General features: G+C 53.0%; 2 protein-coding genes across 2 annotated transcripts; both read left to right on the top strand.

The window, feature by feature from the left end:
• Positions 1-1,242: 1,242 nt before the first annotated feature.
• Positions 1,243-6,902, top strand: LOC142821038 (Fc receptor-like protein 5). Its single transcript, XM_075911785.2, has 3 exons — positions 1,243-1,596; positions 4,323-4,628; positions 5,656-6,902. The coding sequence occupies exons 1-3, from the start codon at positions 1,554-1,556 to the stop codon at positions 6,216-6,218; spliced, it is 912 nt and encodes a 303-aa protein (XP_075767900.2). The 5' UTR covers positions 1,243-1,553; the 3' UTR covers positions 6,219-6,902.
• Positions 6,903-7,038: 136 nt separating this feature from the next.
• Positions 7,039-8,875, top strand: LOC149520993 (uncharacterized). The gene is made up of 2 exons (XM_089774532.1): positions 7,039-7,552; positions 7,882-8,875. The coding sequence occupies exons 1-2, from the start codon at positions 7,093-7,095 to the stop codon at positions 7,974-7,976; spliced, it is 555 nt and encodes a 184-aa protein (XP_089630658.1). The 5' UTR covers positions 7,039-7,092; the 3' UTR covers positions 7,977-8,875.
• The last annotated feature ends 4,188 nt before the right edge of the window (positions 8,876-13,063 follow it).

Raw genomic sequence — 13,063 nt, 5'->3', positions numbered from 1 at the left:
CAGTCATTTGATATCCATATGCCGATGACCCGTCGGGGGTGTTGTCTTCTGGTGAAAGTTGTTATCAGTTCCTTATCAAGAGGTGCGTGCCGCTAACGTCAGGGTTCATCAATCTGCCCCAGTAGTCTGTCTTCATTGTGCTTTCACTTAGTTGATAATTATTTGATGCTTCTGAGTCTCCAACCCTTCCTCTGATCTTTTGAGCATGCAGTGGCCTTCACACTTATCTCTCCTAAAATGTTCTCTCTCTCGTTCACACAAACAACACATTTACACAGTTGCAGCATGGAACAAAGAGTACTTCTAGTCACTTTAACAAAGTTACAACGTCTTGCAACATTAAACTTCTTTCTATCTATGGGTATGTCTACACTACCACCTTAGTTCGAACTAGGGTGGTTAATGTAGTCATACGGAGTTGCAAATGAAGCCCGGGATTTGGAACGAGGTGTAACGGTCGTTTGAATTAGAAAGCCTAATTCGAACTATCTACTCCGTGCCGCGTGTAGCCGCGGGCACAGAGTCCGAACTACCGGGGCTTTAAAAGTGGCGGCGCCCGGCAAGATGCAAATGAAGCCCGGGATATTTAAATCCCGGGCTTCATTTGCAACTTCGATTGACTACATTAACCACCCTAGTTCAAACTAGGGGGGTAGTGTAGACATATGACAGGGCCTTGCCTAATATTAACATCACTCTGGGTATGTCTAAACTACATGCCTCTGGCGACAGAGGCATGTAGATTAGGCTACCCGGCATAGGGAAATGAAGCTGCGATTTAAATAATCACCGCTTCATTTAAATTTAAATGGCGGCCACGCTTTGCTGATCAGCTTTTGAACAGCTGTTTGTCGGCACATGGGGCAGTCTAGATGTGCTGTGGTCGACAAGGAAGCCTGTGTCGGCTGGCGCAGGTATGCCTCGTGAAACCAGGTGGGGCTGGTTCATCCTCTCCCTTGGGGCAAAGGGGGAACATCAGAGACCCTGGTTCCCGCCCGACCCTGCCTTCCAGTCCTGCCCACCCAAGGGCCCTCAGCTCCTCGCGCTGGGTCCCCGCTCACCTGTACAGGGCTCAGTGCATCCACCCTGGCACCCTCCAATGGAACAGCTGCCGAGCTTTGGCAGGGGCCCAGAGCTGTGCAGAGGGGCTGGGCTTCAACAGAAAAGGGGGGGGAGGACTGGGAGGAGCTCTGGGTGGGACTGGCTGAGGGGGCACCAGGGGGGGTCATTGTTTACATGAGTGGGGCGCTGCTTCTGTGGAAAATTCTCTGATTTCTCCCTCCCCTGTTCCAGCCCGGCCATCTGCCCCCAAACTCACTGTGAGCCCACCACACCGCGTCTTCCTACGTGGGGAATCTGTGACCCTGACGTGCTCAGCTCCCCACACTGCCACCCTGTCCAGGATCCGGTTCTTCAGGGATGACAAAAGAATCAGCTCCAGAGAGCTCCAGCAGCCTCAATACCATGTCAAAACTCTTCAGCTGTCAAGTGTGTCTGACTCACACACCGGCGCATACAGTTGTGGTTACTGGGAGACAGAGTCTGGGCAAGAGATGCCATCAGAGAGGAGTGAAAACATCCCCATCACAGTGACTGGTGAGACCCCTATTGCCTGCTGTTAGCTGACCCCATGGCCTGATCTCACTGCTCCACGCACTGGTTGATCCAACCCAGTCACTCGGCTCCAGCCTGGGTCACCGTGGATTCAGTTCCTCCCCCCGCCCTCCGTTTTTGGTCAGTTTCAGTCCTTTTGTCCGTGGAACACCCAGTCATTTTGGGGTTATGGGGGAAGACGTGCTAGGGATGGGGAAGGAGATGGGTCCCAGACAACCAATAGAAGCTCCTTGAATCATAGCAGGCTTTGATCAGCCGGAGTGTTTAATTGAGACCCTCATTTGGGGCCAGGTTGGTACCATGAGTCAGTGTCACAGAAACATCCACTCTGAGGCCAGAGGGGCCGAGTGATCATCTGCTCAGACCTCACAGGAGTGCAGGGAACAGCCTTGAGTGAGCTGATGCAAGTGAATTCTGTGTGCTTTCTCTGTCGTTGGTTTCTGAAATTCCTTTGTAGGAGAGAGGCTACTTTTAACTGAGAGCCTGGGGAAGAGTAAAATGTTCCCCTGCAGGTTACTGCATGTGACCATTGCTGATGTCTGATTTGAGTCTATTTAACCTTTGGCACCGATTCTGTGTAGAGGGGCTGGGCTGCAAGGGGCGAAGCAGGGGCTTGAGAAACTCTGGGTGGAACTGGCTGAGGAGGTAGGGGAATGACGATGTATGTAAGAAGGTTGATGGCTCTGGGCTGTCATGCATGTAGCTCCCTCACTCTGTAGCAACTCCCTGTGGGGACAGGGGAATGTGCCTCTCCAGCCTGTCGGTAGGGAACAGAAGGAGGAGGGAGGGAGTGGCTGAGAGGAGTCTGGGGGGCTGGGAGAATGATTTGGGACATCCTGACTCCAAAGATTCAGATTTTGGTGCATGAACACTGGAGGAAGGGCCTGTGCATAAGCCTCACCATCGTGTGACCAATGAATGAATACGTGGTCAACTGTTAAATTTGGGTCCTGTGGATTGGTTTGGCCTTTCGCTGAGTTGGATTCCAGACAAGGAGTTTCCATGAAATATCAAATTTGTTTGGAGCGGTGCACTAGCATTGAGGCCAGATTTTGCTCTCTGGTATCGATATGGCTCGTAGGAGTCATCACAGCTGTTCCTCATTCTGGCACTTCGAGTGCAGAAGGTGGAGGCCTGCGAGAGCACAGACAAATACCCTACCTCTAGGGACTTCTGCTTATCAGCTCCCCAAGGTCAGAGAGTCCCTGGCCTTGGGAGGTAGCCTCCACCAGCAACTGAGAAAAGAGTCCCCTTCTTCTTCAACCTAGGAAGAAATCACTTAGCGACTTCTCCAAGATCCTGTACCATGAGAGAGCTTGAAAAAACAAACTGACATCTCTGGTAGCTGACCTCTCAGTCTTAGACATGCACACACACACCTCCTGTTGCCTTCCAGGACACAAGAATCATATCATGGCCTTAAACAAAATAAACTTGACAAAACATACTTGGTTGGCAGCCGTTTTAAGAAAAGAAAAAACCCACAGAATTTCATCCCTGGGATTCAGCGTAAAGTTATAGGCTGTGTCTACACTGGCCACTTATTCTGGAAAATCAGCCGCTTTTCCGGAATAACTTGCCAGCTGTCTACACTGGCCCCTGGAATTTCCGGAAAAGCACTGACGATCTAATGTAAAATCATCAGTGCTTTCCGGAAAAACTCTGCTGCTCCCGTTCGGGCAAAAGTCCTTTTCCGGAAAACTGTTCTGGAAAAGGGCCAGTGTAGACAGCCCAGATTTCTTTTCCGCAAAAAAGCCCTGATCGCGAAAATGATGATTGGGGCTTTTTTGCGGAAAAGCGCGTCTACATTGGCACGGATGCTTTTCTGCAAAAAGTGCTTTTGCGGAAAAGTATCCTGCCAATCTAGATGCACTTTTTCCTAAAATACTTCCGGAAAAAAGTGTGTCTACATTGGCAGGATGCTTTTCCGCAAAAGCACTTTTTCCGGAAAAGCGTCCGTGGCCAATCTAGATGCGCTTTTCTGCAAAAAAGCCCTGATCGTCATTTTCGCGATCGGGGCTTTTTTGCGGAAAACACTACTGTGCTCTCTACACTGGCCCTTTTCCAGAACAGTTTTCCGGAAAAAGGACTTTTGCCCGAATGGGAGCAGCATAGTATTTCCGGAAAAGCGGCTGATTTCTTACAGTAGATCGTCAGTGTTTTTCCGGAAATTCAAGGGGCCAGTGTAGACAGCTGGCAAGTTATTCCGGAAAAGTGGCTGCTTTTCCGGAAGAAGTGGCCAGTGTAGACACAGCCAAGTTGAATAGAACAAACCTCTCTGGCCATGCCCCTCTCTGCAGGGGTCCAAGCAGGGAGGAGCCATCTGCTCTCCATCAGCCTGGAGGGTCTGGTAATGGGCAGGGAGTTTGGGGGAGGGGTGGGTTGGCTGTGCTGAGGACTTAGCTCCTTTATCTCCCCTGCTGCTGACTTTGTGGTGCCCTCACCTCTCTGTTCACTCCAGACCCTCCACCTCCCAGGCCCTGTCTTGACTCTCTGTGCCCCATCTAAAGCCAGAGGGAGACCGTCACCCACAGGGACTCAGCCCCAAGCATGAGAAGGTGGAAGAATGCAGGTTCCTCAATCAAAGAGGGCAGCGGATCCCCAAAGGATTCTCCAGCCAGCGCATCTCACTGAGCAGCATTTACTCTGCAGAGAGGGAGTGTGAGGATCCACTCACTCCCCCACTGCCTCTCTCTTGTCTTTTCTAGCCCCTCTCCCAGCCCCCAAGCTCACTGTGTCCCTGCCGCATCTTGTCTACCTCAGCGGGGAAGCCGTGACCCTGATATGCTCAGCCACTGGGTCACCCACCGTGTCCGGGATCCGGTTCTTCAAGGACAGTCAAGAAATCCAGGCCAAGGAACTCCCCTCACCTCTCAACAGTCACACCGCGTCACTGCCGCTGTGGAGCGTGTCTGCAGGCAGCGCCGGGCAGTACAGCTGTGAGTCCTGGAAGACAGTGTCTGGCCGAGAGATCAAATCTATGAGAAGCCAGACTAGCTCCATCAGGGTGACAGGTGAGTCCCCCCATCCCTGTTCTTTGCTGGCCCTTGCTGGCATGTCTGCTATGTGCTAGGGGGGGGAGACATAGCCCAGCACTCAGCTCTGCACAGGGCCAGCCAGGGCTACTGGGTCAGATCCAGCCCCCGTATCTGGTCAGTGTCACTCCCTGGGTCTCTGGCTTTGGGATTTGGGGGTGGGGACATTGATGCTACTTTCCTTCTGGGAGCCCCCAGTCCTCAAACATTTGTAAACATAAGGACCTTTGGTTAAACAAGTCTCTGGTCGGTTTCAGGCCCTGGTGTCTGTTTTGCTGAGGGTGGGGAGAAGGGCACTGGTCACAAAAGGCAGGGAGAGGTGCCCAGCTGCCCAGTAAATTTTGTCACCACAGGGCATTGCAGTTGGGGAACATGACCAGGAATCCTGTTTTACATCCTCAGCCCTTCCACTCCATAATGATCATCAGAGGATGGATCCATGTCTGATGTTCCCCTGACCCCTGACCAGTTCACCAGAATCCCCACAGCCCAGCGATACAGGAGGGAGAGATCCCACCCTGATGCACTGGGCACCATCAGTTACAAATCTTACCAGGGATCTAGTCTCCAAAGTGCTCCTAGTCCCAGCTGATGCTCACAGACAGAGACCCCTTACACTTCCTGTACACTGGGGCAGCCCAACCAGCCGATCCCATACGCAGAGGCCCGGCCCCTGCAGAGTAACATGTGGGCACAGAACAGGGTGGAGCTTGAGAGATGAAGGGTGTTTCTCCCAGGGAACTCTGAATTCCTCTCTTGTTCCTGAGGTGACGCTGACCTGGTATTGTTTTCCCCTCCCCTCCCAGGGCCTGCCAGCACTCTGGGTGTGCACTGGGTCATGCATGTGTCCCTACTGTACACACCCGTCCAGCTGGGGAGAGCCAAGCAGGGAAGAACCAGCCTGGGTCTCTCAGCCTGGGGGAGGCAGCTCTGGGCAGGGAGACTGGAGAAGTTTGTGTGAGGAAGTCAAGGATTTATCTCCCCTCCCCACTTCTCTCCCTCCCAGCGCGTCCACCTCCCCCCAGGCTGTCTCTGGACCCTCCTCAGCCCATCTACATCCGAGGGGAGCGGGTCACCCTCAGATGCTCCGGTCAACTGAATGAGAAAGCAGCAGGATACAGGTTCTTCAACCAGAGCGGGGAGCAGATCTCCAGCGGGGAATCTAGCCAGGACACCTGGCAGATCAACCTGAGTGACACAGCCGCCAGCCAAGCCTACACCTGCCTGTACTGGAGGGTGGAGCATCGGCGAGAGATCCCGTCAGAAATGAGCCCTCCTGTCCCGGTGTCAGTGACGGGTGAGACCCTGTTTCCACCAAGCTGGGGGATGACACGTGAGAGGTGTCACTGGGGAGACCCATTCTCCTTCCCATGGCCCCACTGTCCCCTGCCTCTCCTCAGCCGTGCCACCAACCTGGCTACTGAGAGACACTTTAGCAGAACCTGGGATTTGCTCCACCCCCTCTGCACTGACCCCTCTGTCCCAGATGCTCCTTCCCACAGCACCATCTGCCCTGCCCTGTGCCCCCAACCCTCTGCTCCAGGCCTTTTTACATCTCATTTTTCTTAAGCAAAACCTCACACACAAAGCTCTTACACCATCTCAACCTTGAAGGGCCACTGGGACTCAGAGCTGAGGCAAGGAATCCAGAGCCCCAGGCCTGGATCACCAATTGCCAGGCCAGGAAGGACCCCGTGTCTGTCTTCTCGGAGCTCCTGCCTCCCACAGGGCAGAGACATGGGGGCAGAACCAGTTCAAACTCTCTTCCTACCTCTTCTGGTTCCAGTTCTGCTCATTCTCCTCCCTCCCTCCCTGTGCGTTGGGCTTTGCTCCGTGAATTCACATCTACCCAGTTTGTTCCCTCCCACTTTTTCACTCTTCCACATCCTCTATTTGCCTCCCACCACCTCCCACAGGCCCAACGTGGTGGCCCAGCTGAGAAAACGGCTTTCTCCCGGCCCTACAGGGCCACCAAATGGGCAACAGGGCTGCTACATGGTCCTCAGTGAGGCCTCAACACAAGGATACATGGACACATCAATCCAACATGGCCCTTGATTTCCAATATGGCCACCCCGAGAGAGTGGCACAGCAAATGGCTGCTCAAAGCAACAAAGAACATGGCTTCCCAAGTGAAATAGACCTGGGAACCCCCTGCGACATGGCTGCCTCAGGTCTCTTATCTCTGAGATGGTGGATTGTGAGCAGTGCCTCCAGGTCTCAAACAGCCTGGCCAGGGGGAGGCGATTCCTACGGGCCCTGGGTCCCCCCATCTGTCAAAGGCTCCATGGAGTATTGGCAGTGGAGGGGTGACACAAAACAAGGGATGTCCTCTTCCCTGTGTCCACCTTTGACCCCATATCTCAGCCCCATTGCATGGGAAGGAAGCCATCCCTAGCTCGGCTCCTGTTCATTTCTGCGAGGAGCCCCTGGGGACCCTGCAATGAAACCAGAGGCTCCGGAGAGAGAACAAAGTTCAGCTGGGAATGATCCAAATTCTGGGCTCCCCTTTCTCCTCTCCTGTGGCCCTGCGGAACCCTCCCCTTTCCTGCTCCCCACAGATCCCCCTCCACAGCCGGAGCTGAGTGTGGATCCCCCATCTGGTGTGGTGAGCGAAGGGTTTTCCCTGAACATCACCTGCACGGCCCCCGGGGATGCCCGCGAGCGGAGGTTTCACTTCTATAAGGACGAAGATGAGCTCATTCCTGGGGATCTGGGGTCTGAGATCAGCACCGTGGAATCTGGCACCGGCTCTGTGAAGGGCTCACTGCTCAGCTTCCCACGGGTTGGTCCCAACAACAAAGGGGAGTTCACCTGTGAGTACGAAGAGAAGGTGGCTGGGAGGTGGGTCCTGTCCCCCAGGAGCCAGGTTGCGACAGTCACTGGGAGCTTCACAATGTCAGGTGAGTCGGCTGCTGACTGCTATCATCTCCCTCAAGGTCCCGTTCTCCAACCCCCACAGTTCCCTACTGATCTGGCTGGAGAAGCAATAACAGGGCAGATCACAGCGGTGTTACAAGACAGCCAGGCAGCAGAGGGACAGACACATAGACTGGAAGGATCAAGGGTCAGCATCCACTTGCCAGACAGGGAAGGGCTGGGGTGCGTTTCATGATGGATCCTGAGATCCAGGGGAGTTTGTCACAAATTCTAGAGGCACAAAAGCTTTGATTCTACAGGCAGGATGCTCAATAGTGACATTAACCGGCTTGTTCCATTTATGATTCTCCAGCTCATGGCATCCGCAGGGTCCTGGAGCTAGCTGTGGGCGGCTCCTTCTTCCTCATCAATGGACTTATCTTCCTCGTCTCCCGCCACTGCTTCTAGATCCTGTTAGGAGGCTTGTTCTGCTAAGGTGCCCTTCATTCCATGGCTTGGATTCTCCCCACAAGGTGACCCATTTGCTGCTATCACTGGAAAGGGAAGTTCTGGTGGAAAATCAAAGAGCAAGACCTTGGAAACATCTGTTGGGTCTGAAAGGGCTTTGGGCACCATGAGCATTTCAATCCCCAACCGAACTACAGCTGAGTCCATGGCAGGGCACGGCCACTTGTTCGCACCATCGCACCTTTCACTTATTTCTCAAGACTCCTTGTAAAATTTAAAATGCTACGACTCTGTCCCTACTTTGGGATCAGCTTTAGACTGGCTGGTGCCCTGTGACTGATGGGAAAAGGGAAGGGCATTTCTGCTTTCAGAAGGTGGAGAGGCTGGCAGGGTACAATGAGGCATGCCAGTGTGCATAAAGATACAATTTTAGTTACATGGCTACTCTGTTGGACACCCCCTCTCACCAAGCTCTATGAAATAGACTCCTGGTCATGAACATACGTAACTCATATGTGCTTTGAGCAAAGTATTTCATGTAACGCATCAATCTTCATGTCACAATGCACTGGTCCTGTTTATCTGACTTTGATTTGTGTATCATCTTTGTGTGTAAAGTTAGACCTATGGAGTGAGAAATACTTAATGGTTTCAAAAGTGTGAATGAGAGACATGGAGGGTGTTATCCTCAACTATTAATTAATCTCTTCTGTCCTAGTCTGAGCAGTGGTTGGTACGGAGGGCCTCACAATACGGAGCCTCACAATAGTGGACCACAAGTTGAATATGAGTCAACAGTGTGATGCTGTTGCAAAAAAAAGCAAATATGATTCTAGGTTGTATCAACAGGTGTGTTGTAAGCAAAACTCGTGAAGTCATTCTGCCACTCTACTCTGCACTAGTTAGGCCTCAGCTGGAGTACTATGTCCAGTTCTGGGCACCACATTTCAAGAAAGATGTGGAGAAATTGGAAAGGGTACAGAGAAGAGCGACAAGAATGATTAAAGGTCTAGAGAACATGACCTATGAAGCCAGGCTTCATGAACTGGGCTTGTTTAATTTGGAAAAAAGAAGATTAAGGAGGGAAATGATAGCGGTTTTCAAATATCTAAAAGGGTGTCACAAGGAGGAAGGAGAAAATTTGTTCCTCTTGGTTTCTGAGGACAGGACAAGGAGTAATGGGCTTAAAGTGCAGCAGGGGAGGTTTAGATTGGACATTAGGAAAAAATTCCTAACTGTCAGGGTGGTCAAATATTGGAATAAATTGCCAAGGGAGGTGGTGGAATCTCCCTCTCTGGAGATATTTAAGAACAGGTTAGATAGACATCTGTCAGGGATGGTGTAGACGGAGCTTGGTCCTGCCTTGAGGGCGGGGGGCTGGACTCGATGACCTCTCGAGGTCCCTTCCAGTCCTATTATTCTATGATTCTATGATTCTATGATTCAATTCCTTAACAAAAAGAATAAGAAAGCAGAGGTCTTGGTCTTTTGGCTGGGCTGCACCTGAAGGAAGGAGCCACAGACTTCAGGGTGGGGGAGACAGCCCTGGTTTGGAGGGGCAGCTGGAAAAGAGGTTTTAGGGTGAGTTTGAGTAAGTTTGTTCTGAAGTTTCAGTGTCGAAGCAGCCAAGTGGTTTCGATTCTCTTGTTTTGTAACCTACTTGGCTCTTCCTGTTCTCACTTATCACCACTTCAGTCCCACTGCTTGGACTTGATAAAACCATTCATACTTTCTAGTGTATGTAATTGTAACCGTGCACATTCCCCCTTTCATTGTTGAGCCACCATGAAGCAATCCCTTCCCCTTGAGGTCTATGTGAAGGCAGGACTGCAGAACCCCATGGGGATGGGGCTAGGACCTCCCCCCCACACACACCCAGCCCATTTCCCACAACCTCCATCCCCCCTTTACCTTGGGACCCCTTTTCCAGTACTCTCCCACCCCCAGAGACTGCAATCCAAGAGTTCCATACCAGCATGAGGAGGGCCCTGATGGTTGACTTGTGCACACTGAATTGGTTTCCCATGGACTGGTAAGTATCTGGCATGGATAGATTCCAGAGAATGATGGCAACTTGCTTCTTCAGACTGGTGGTGAGTAACATCTGAGCATCATTTCACAGAGGGGAGGGACGAGCCAGGCACAGAGCTCCCAGAATGCCGCTCTATCACCTGCCGGATCCAGCAGTTGGAACTGGTGTCCAGCCTCCAAAACAGACCACTGTGGGGTGTGGTCGCAGGAGTCTTGCTTCTGCATACAGGGAGAGGTTCTCAGGGATGAGCTCAGAGTCAAGCTCACGCAGGACCATGTAGGCAGCTGGCAGGTCAACTAGAGCATGCAGAGAAGGAGAGAAACTTCTGTGTGTAGGGGGTCCCTTTAACACGTGTGTCAGATAGACATAGGCAGCAGCACCTGCAAGAAACTGCTGAACTAATTCCCTGCCTGAAATGGTTCTGGGTGGCCTTAAATGTGAGAGAGCGTCCAATCCGTGTGGAAGCTCTCTTTCGAAATAGCACATCGCTATTTCATTGCGCTTTTAATGAGTAGATGCGCTATTTTGAAACAAGCTTTTCAGGGAAACCTCTTCTGGAAAACCTTATTCCAAAAGGAGCTTGTAGTGTAGACGTACCCTCAAATGGAAGGCTGAGAGGGGACCTTAAGAGGTCATCAGTTTTGCCAGTCTTCTGGACTCTCTCCCATCCTCCATGACTCTATCACTGCTTCCTGGAGCACAGCGCCCCCTAGCAGTGTGCAGGGCATGGTGACCAGCACTCCCTGCCCAATCCCATCCTACTCCCTATGGTATGGTGCAGTTCCCCTTAATGGTGAATTTCTTCAGCATAACCACGTCCCTGTCTGTGTCTGGGCCCTGGTGCTGGTTTCACTTTTGAATCGTCCCACTCAGACAGAACGTGAACCTGCCCTGCTGGGCCCAGTGTCCGTGGGATAAATGTTCCAGTCGTTGCAGGGTCCAGTCCCTCACCTCCGGCCTGCTTGATCCCGGGGTGCCTGAGAAACCCCTCACCCACCTTGTCTATCTCTTGAGTGCCTTGAATTTTCTGTGTTCAGAATCTGCAGCCTTGAGGAAATGGGCACCCTGCACTCCACACACTGGCGTCTCTCCAGCCCCTGAGCTGAGCGGTGACCACAACTGAGGCTGGGACTTCCTCTGCCTCTCTCAGAATGGAGGAGACTGTTCCTGTCCCTGTGCATGGCCGGCAGATGAGCTGAGAAGCCAACTCCCTTCCCAGAGTGACCAGCTCACCATGGCACTGCCTCTGCTGGGTAAGTGCCTCCTTTGGCCCACAACCCCCCTGTCTGTCAGTCTGTTTGTCTGGAGATTCCCCCCAGCTCTGACCTGTGACCTCATCCCCTTCTCAGAGCCCTTACCACCTCTCTGCTCTTCTCTTCCAGCCTCGCTCCAGAGTCTTCCCAGGCCTGTGTCTCCCACAGGTAACAAGGTCTCCTGACCTCCCTGGAATGCTGGAAGTGGGGTGGGGGAGGGGAGAGAGGTGGCAATAGGGTTGGGGTCCTGCTCCTCTCACACCGTGGGGCTGGCAATTGCAAGGAAGGGGAGAACATCCCCTGAAATTTGGGAGGGGTGGAAAAGAGACCCACTGTGGCAGCCTCCAATAACACAGCTGCCAACTTTCGCAAGAGCTGTGCAGAGGGGCTGGGACTGGAAAGAGCAAAAGGGGGCTGGAAGAAGACCTGAGTGGTGCTGGCTGAGGGGGCAGGTGTGGGGCACTGCTGGTGAAGAGAATTCTCCCTCCCCCTGTTTCAGCCCGGCCATCTGCCCCCAAACTCACTCTGAGCCCGCAATACTGCATTTTCCTATGTGCGGAATCTGTGACCTTGATGTGCTCAGCTACCTGCACTGCCGCCTAGTCCAGGATCCGGTTATTCAGGGATGGCCAGAGAATCGACTCTGGAAAGCCGCATCAGTCTCAGTACCGTGCCAGATCTCTTCTACTTCTGAGTGTTTCTGAGTCACAGGCCAGCGCATAGTGCTGTGATTACTGGGAGACAAGTTGGAATGAGGAAGACAAGGAGAAGAGCGGGGGGGGGGGGGTGGAGCCGGGGAGCAGTGGTACCTTGGACAGCGCCATGCTGGGGGAAGGCAGGGGGAGCTGGGGAGCAGTGGTACCTTGGACAGCGCCATGCTGGGGGAAGGCAGGGGGAGCCAGGGAGCAGCGGTACCTTGGACAGCGCCATGCTGGGGGAAGGCAGGGGGAGCCAGGGAGCAGCGGTACCTTGGACAGCACCATGCTGGGAGTAGGCCAAGGGGAGCTCTGGGCTGACCCACTCCCATGCTGGAGGCCCAGCTATATTTGCCTGAGGAGATACTAGGGCTCGATGGTGGCATCTAGGGCAGGAATGGGCAGCAGGGCCCCCTGCCAATGCTCAGTGGCCAGTGCAATTTGCATTGAGGGGAGGGGCTCCGTTCAGAAGTACTGTGGGTCGCTGAGGCCCAGTGGGCTTAGGGGTGATTGGGCTCCCCAAGAGGGGACGACCCCAGAGTGTAGGTGCTTTGAGGGGAATGGGAACCGTCGTCCCATTGACTAAATCAGGTCTCAGTGCAGCCACCCTTGTAGCCTCAAATGACTCAGCTGCTGGCTTTTGGAAGAGCTGTGCAGAGGGGCTGGGCTGGAAGTAGCAAAGTGGTGGGGAGGGGGCTGGGAGAGGCTCTGGGTGGCACTTGCTGAGGGGGCAGGGCCACTCCTGGTAAAGAGAATTCTCTCCTTCCTCCCTCCCTCTGTTGCAGCCTGACTGCCTGCCACCCAACTCATCTTCCTACATGATGAATCCGTGGCCATCATGTGCTCAGCTCCCCATGCTGTCACCGTGTCCGAGATCCAGGTCTTTGGAGATGGCCAGAGAATCGACTCTGGAGAGCCCCATCAGTTTCAGTACAACACCAGATCTCTTCAGATCAGTGTGTCTGTGTCTGAGCAACGTAGGTTACAAATCAAAAGAAAGAAAATTGCTTGGCTAACTATACACTGAAACTTCAGCAAAAACTTTTTCAAACTCACCCTCAAACCTCTTTTCTAGTTGCTCCTCCAAACCAGGGCTGTCTTCCCACC

This window comes from Pelodiscus sinensis, chromosome 30, assembly GCF_052426305.1.
Source record: "Pelodiscus sinensis isolate ZL-2025 chromosome 30, ASM5242630v1, whole genome shotgun sequence".
Taxonomy (NCBI): Eukaryota; Metazoa; Chordata; order Testudines; family Trionychidae; genus Pelodiscus; species Pelodiscus sinensis.
Note: the sequence above shows the minus strand (reverse complement) of the source record. Positions and strands in the feature narration are given on the sequence as shown.

What these genes read in the sequence shown, in the direction of transcription:
- LOC142821038 (XM_075911785.2), top strand. Translation starts at nt 1,554, where the DNA reads ATGCCATCAGAGAGGAGTGAAAACATCCCCATCACAGTGACTG. An exon ending in CATCCCCATCACAGTGACTG is followed by an intron (nt 1,597 to 4,322) that starts GTGAGACCCCTA and finishes TGTCTTTTCTAG; the next exon opens with CCCCTCTCCCAGCCCCCAAG. An exon ending in TAGCTCCATCAGGGTGACAG is followed by an intron (nt 4,629 to 5,655) that starts GTGAGTCCCCCC and finishes TCTCCCTCCCAG; the next exon opens with CGCGTCCACCTCCCCCCAGG.
- LOC149520993 (XM_089774532.1), top strand. Translation starts at nt 7,093, where the DNA reads ATGAAACCAGAGGCTCCGGAGAGAGAACAAAGTTCAGCTGGGAATGAT. An exon ending in TGGGAGCTTCACAATGTCAG is followed by an intron (nt 7,553 to 7,881) that starts GTGAGTCGGCTG and finishes ATGATTCTCCAG; the next exon opens with CTCATGGCATCCGCAGGGTC.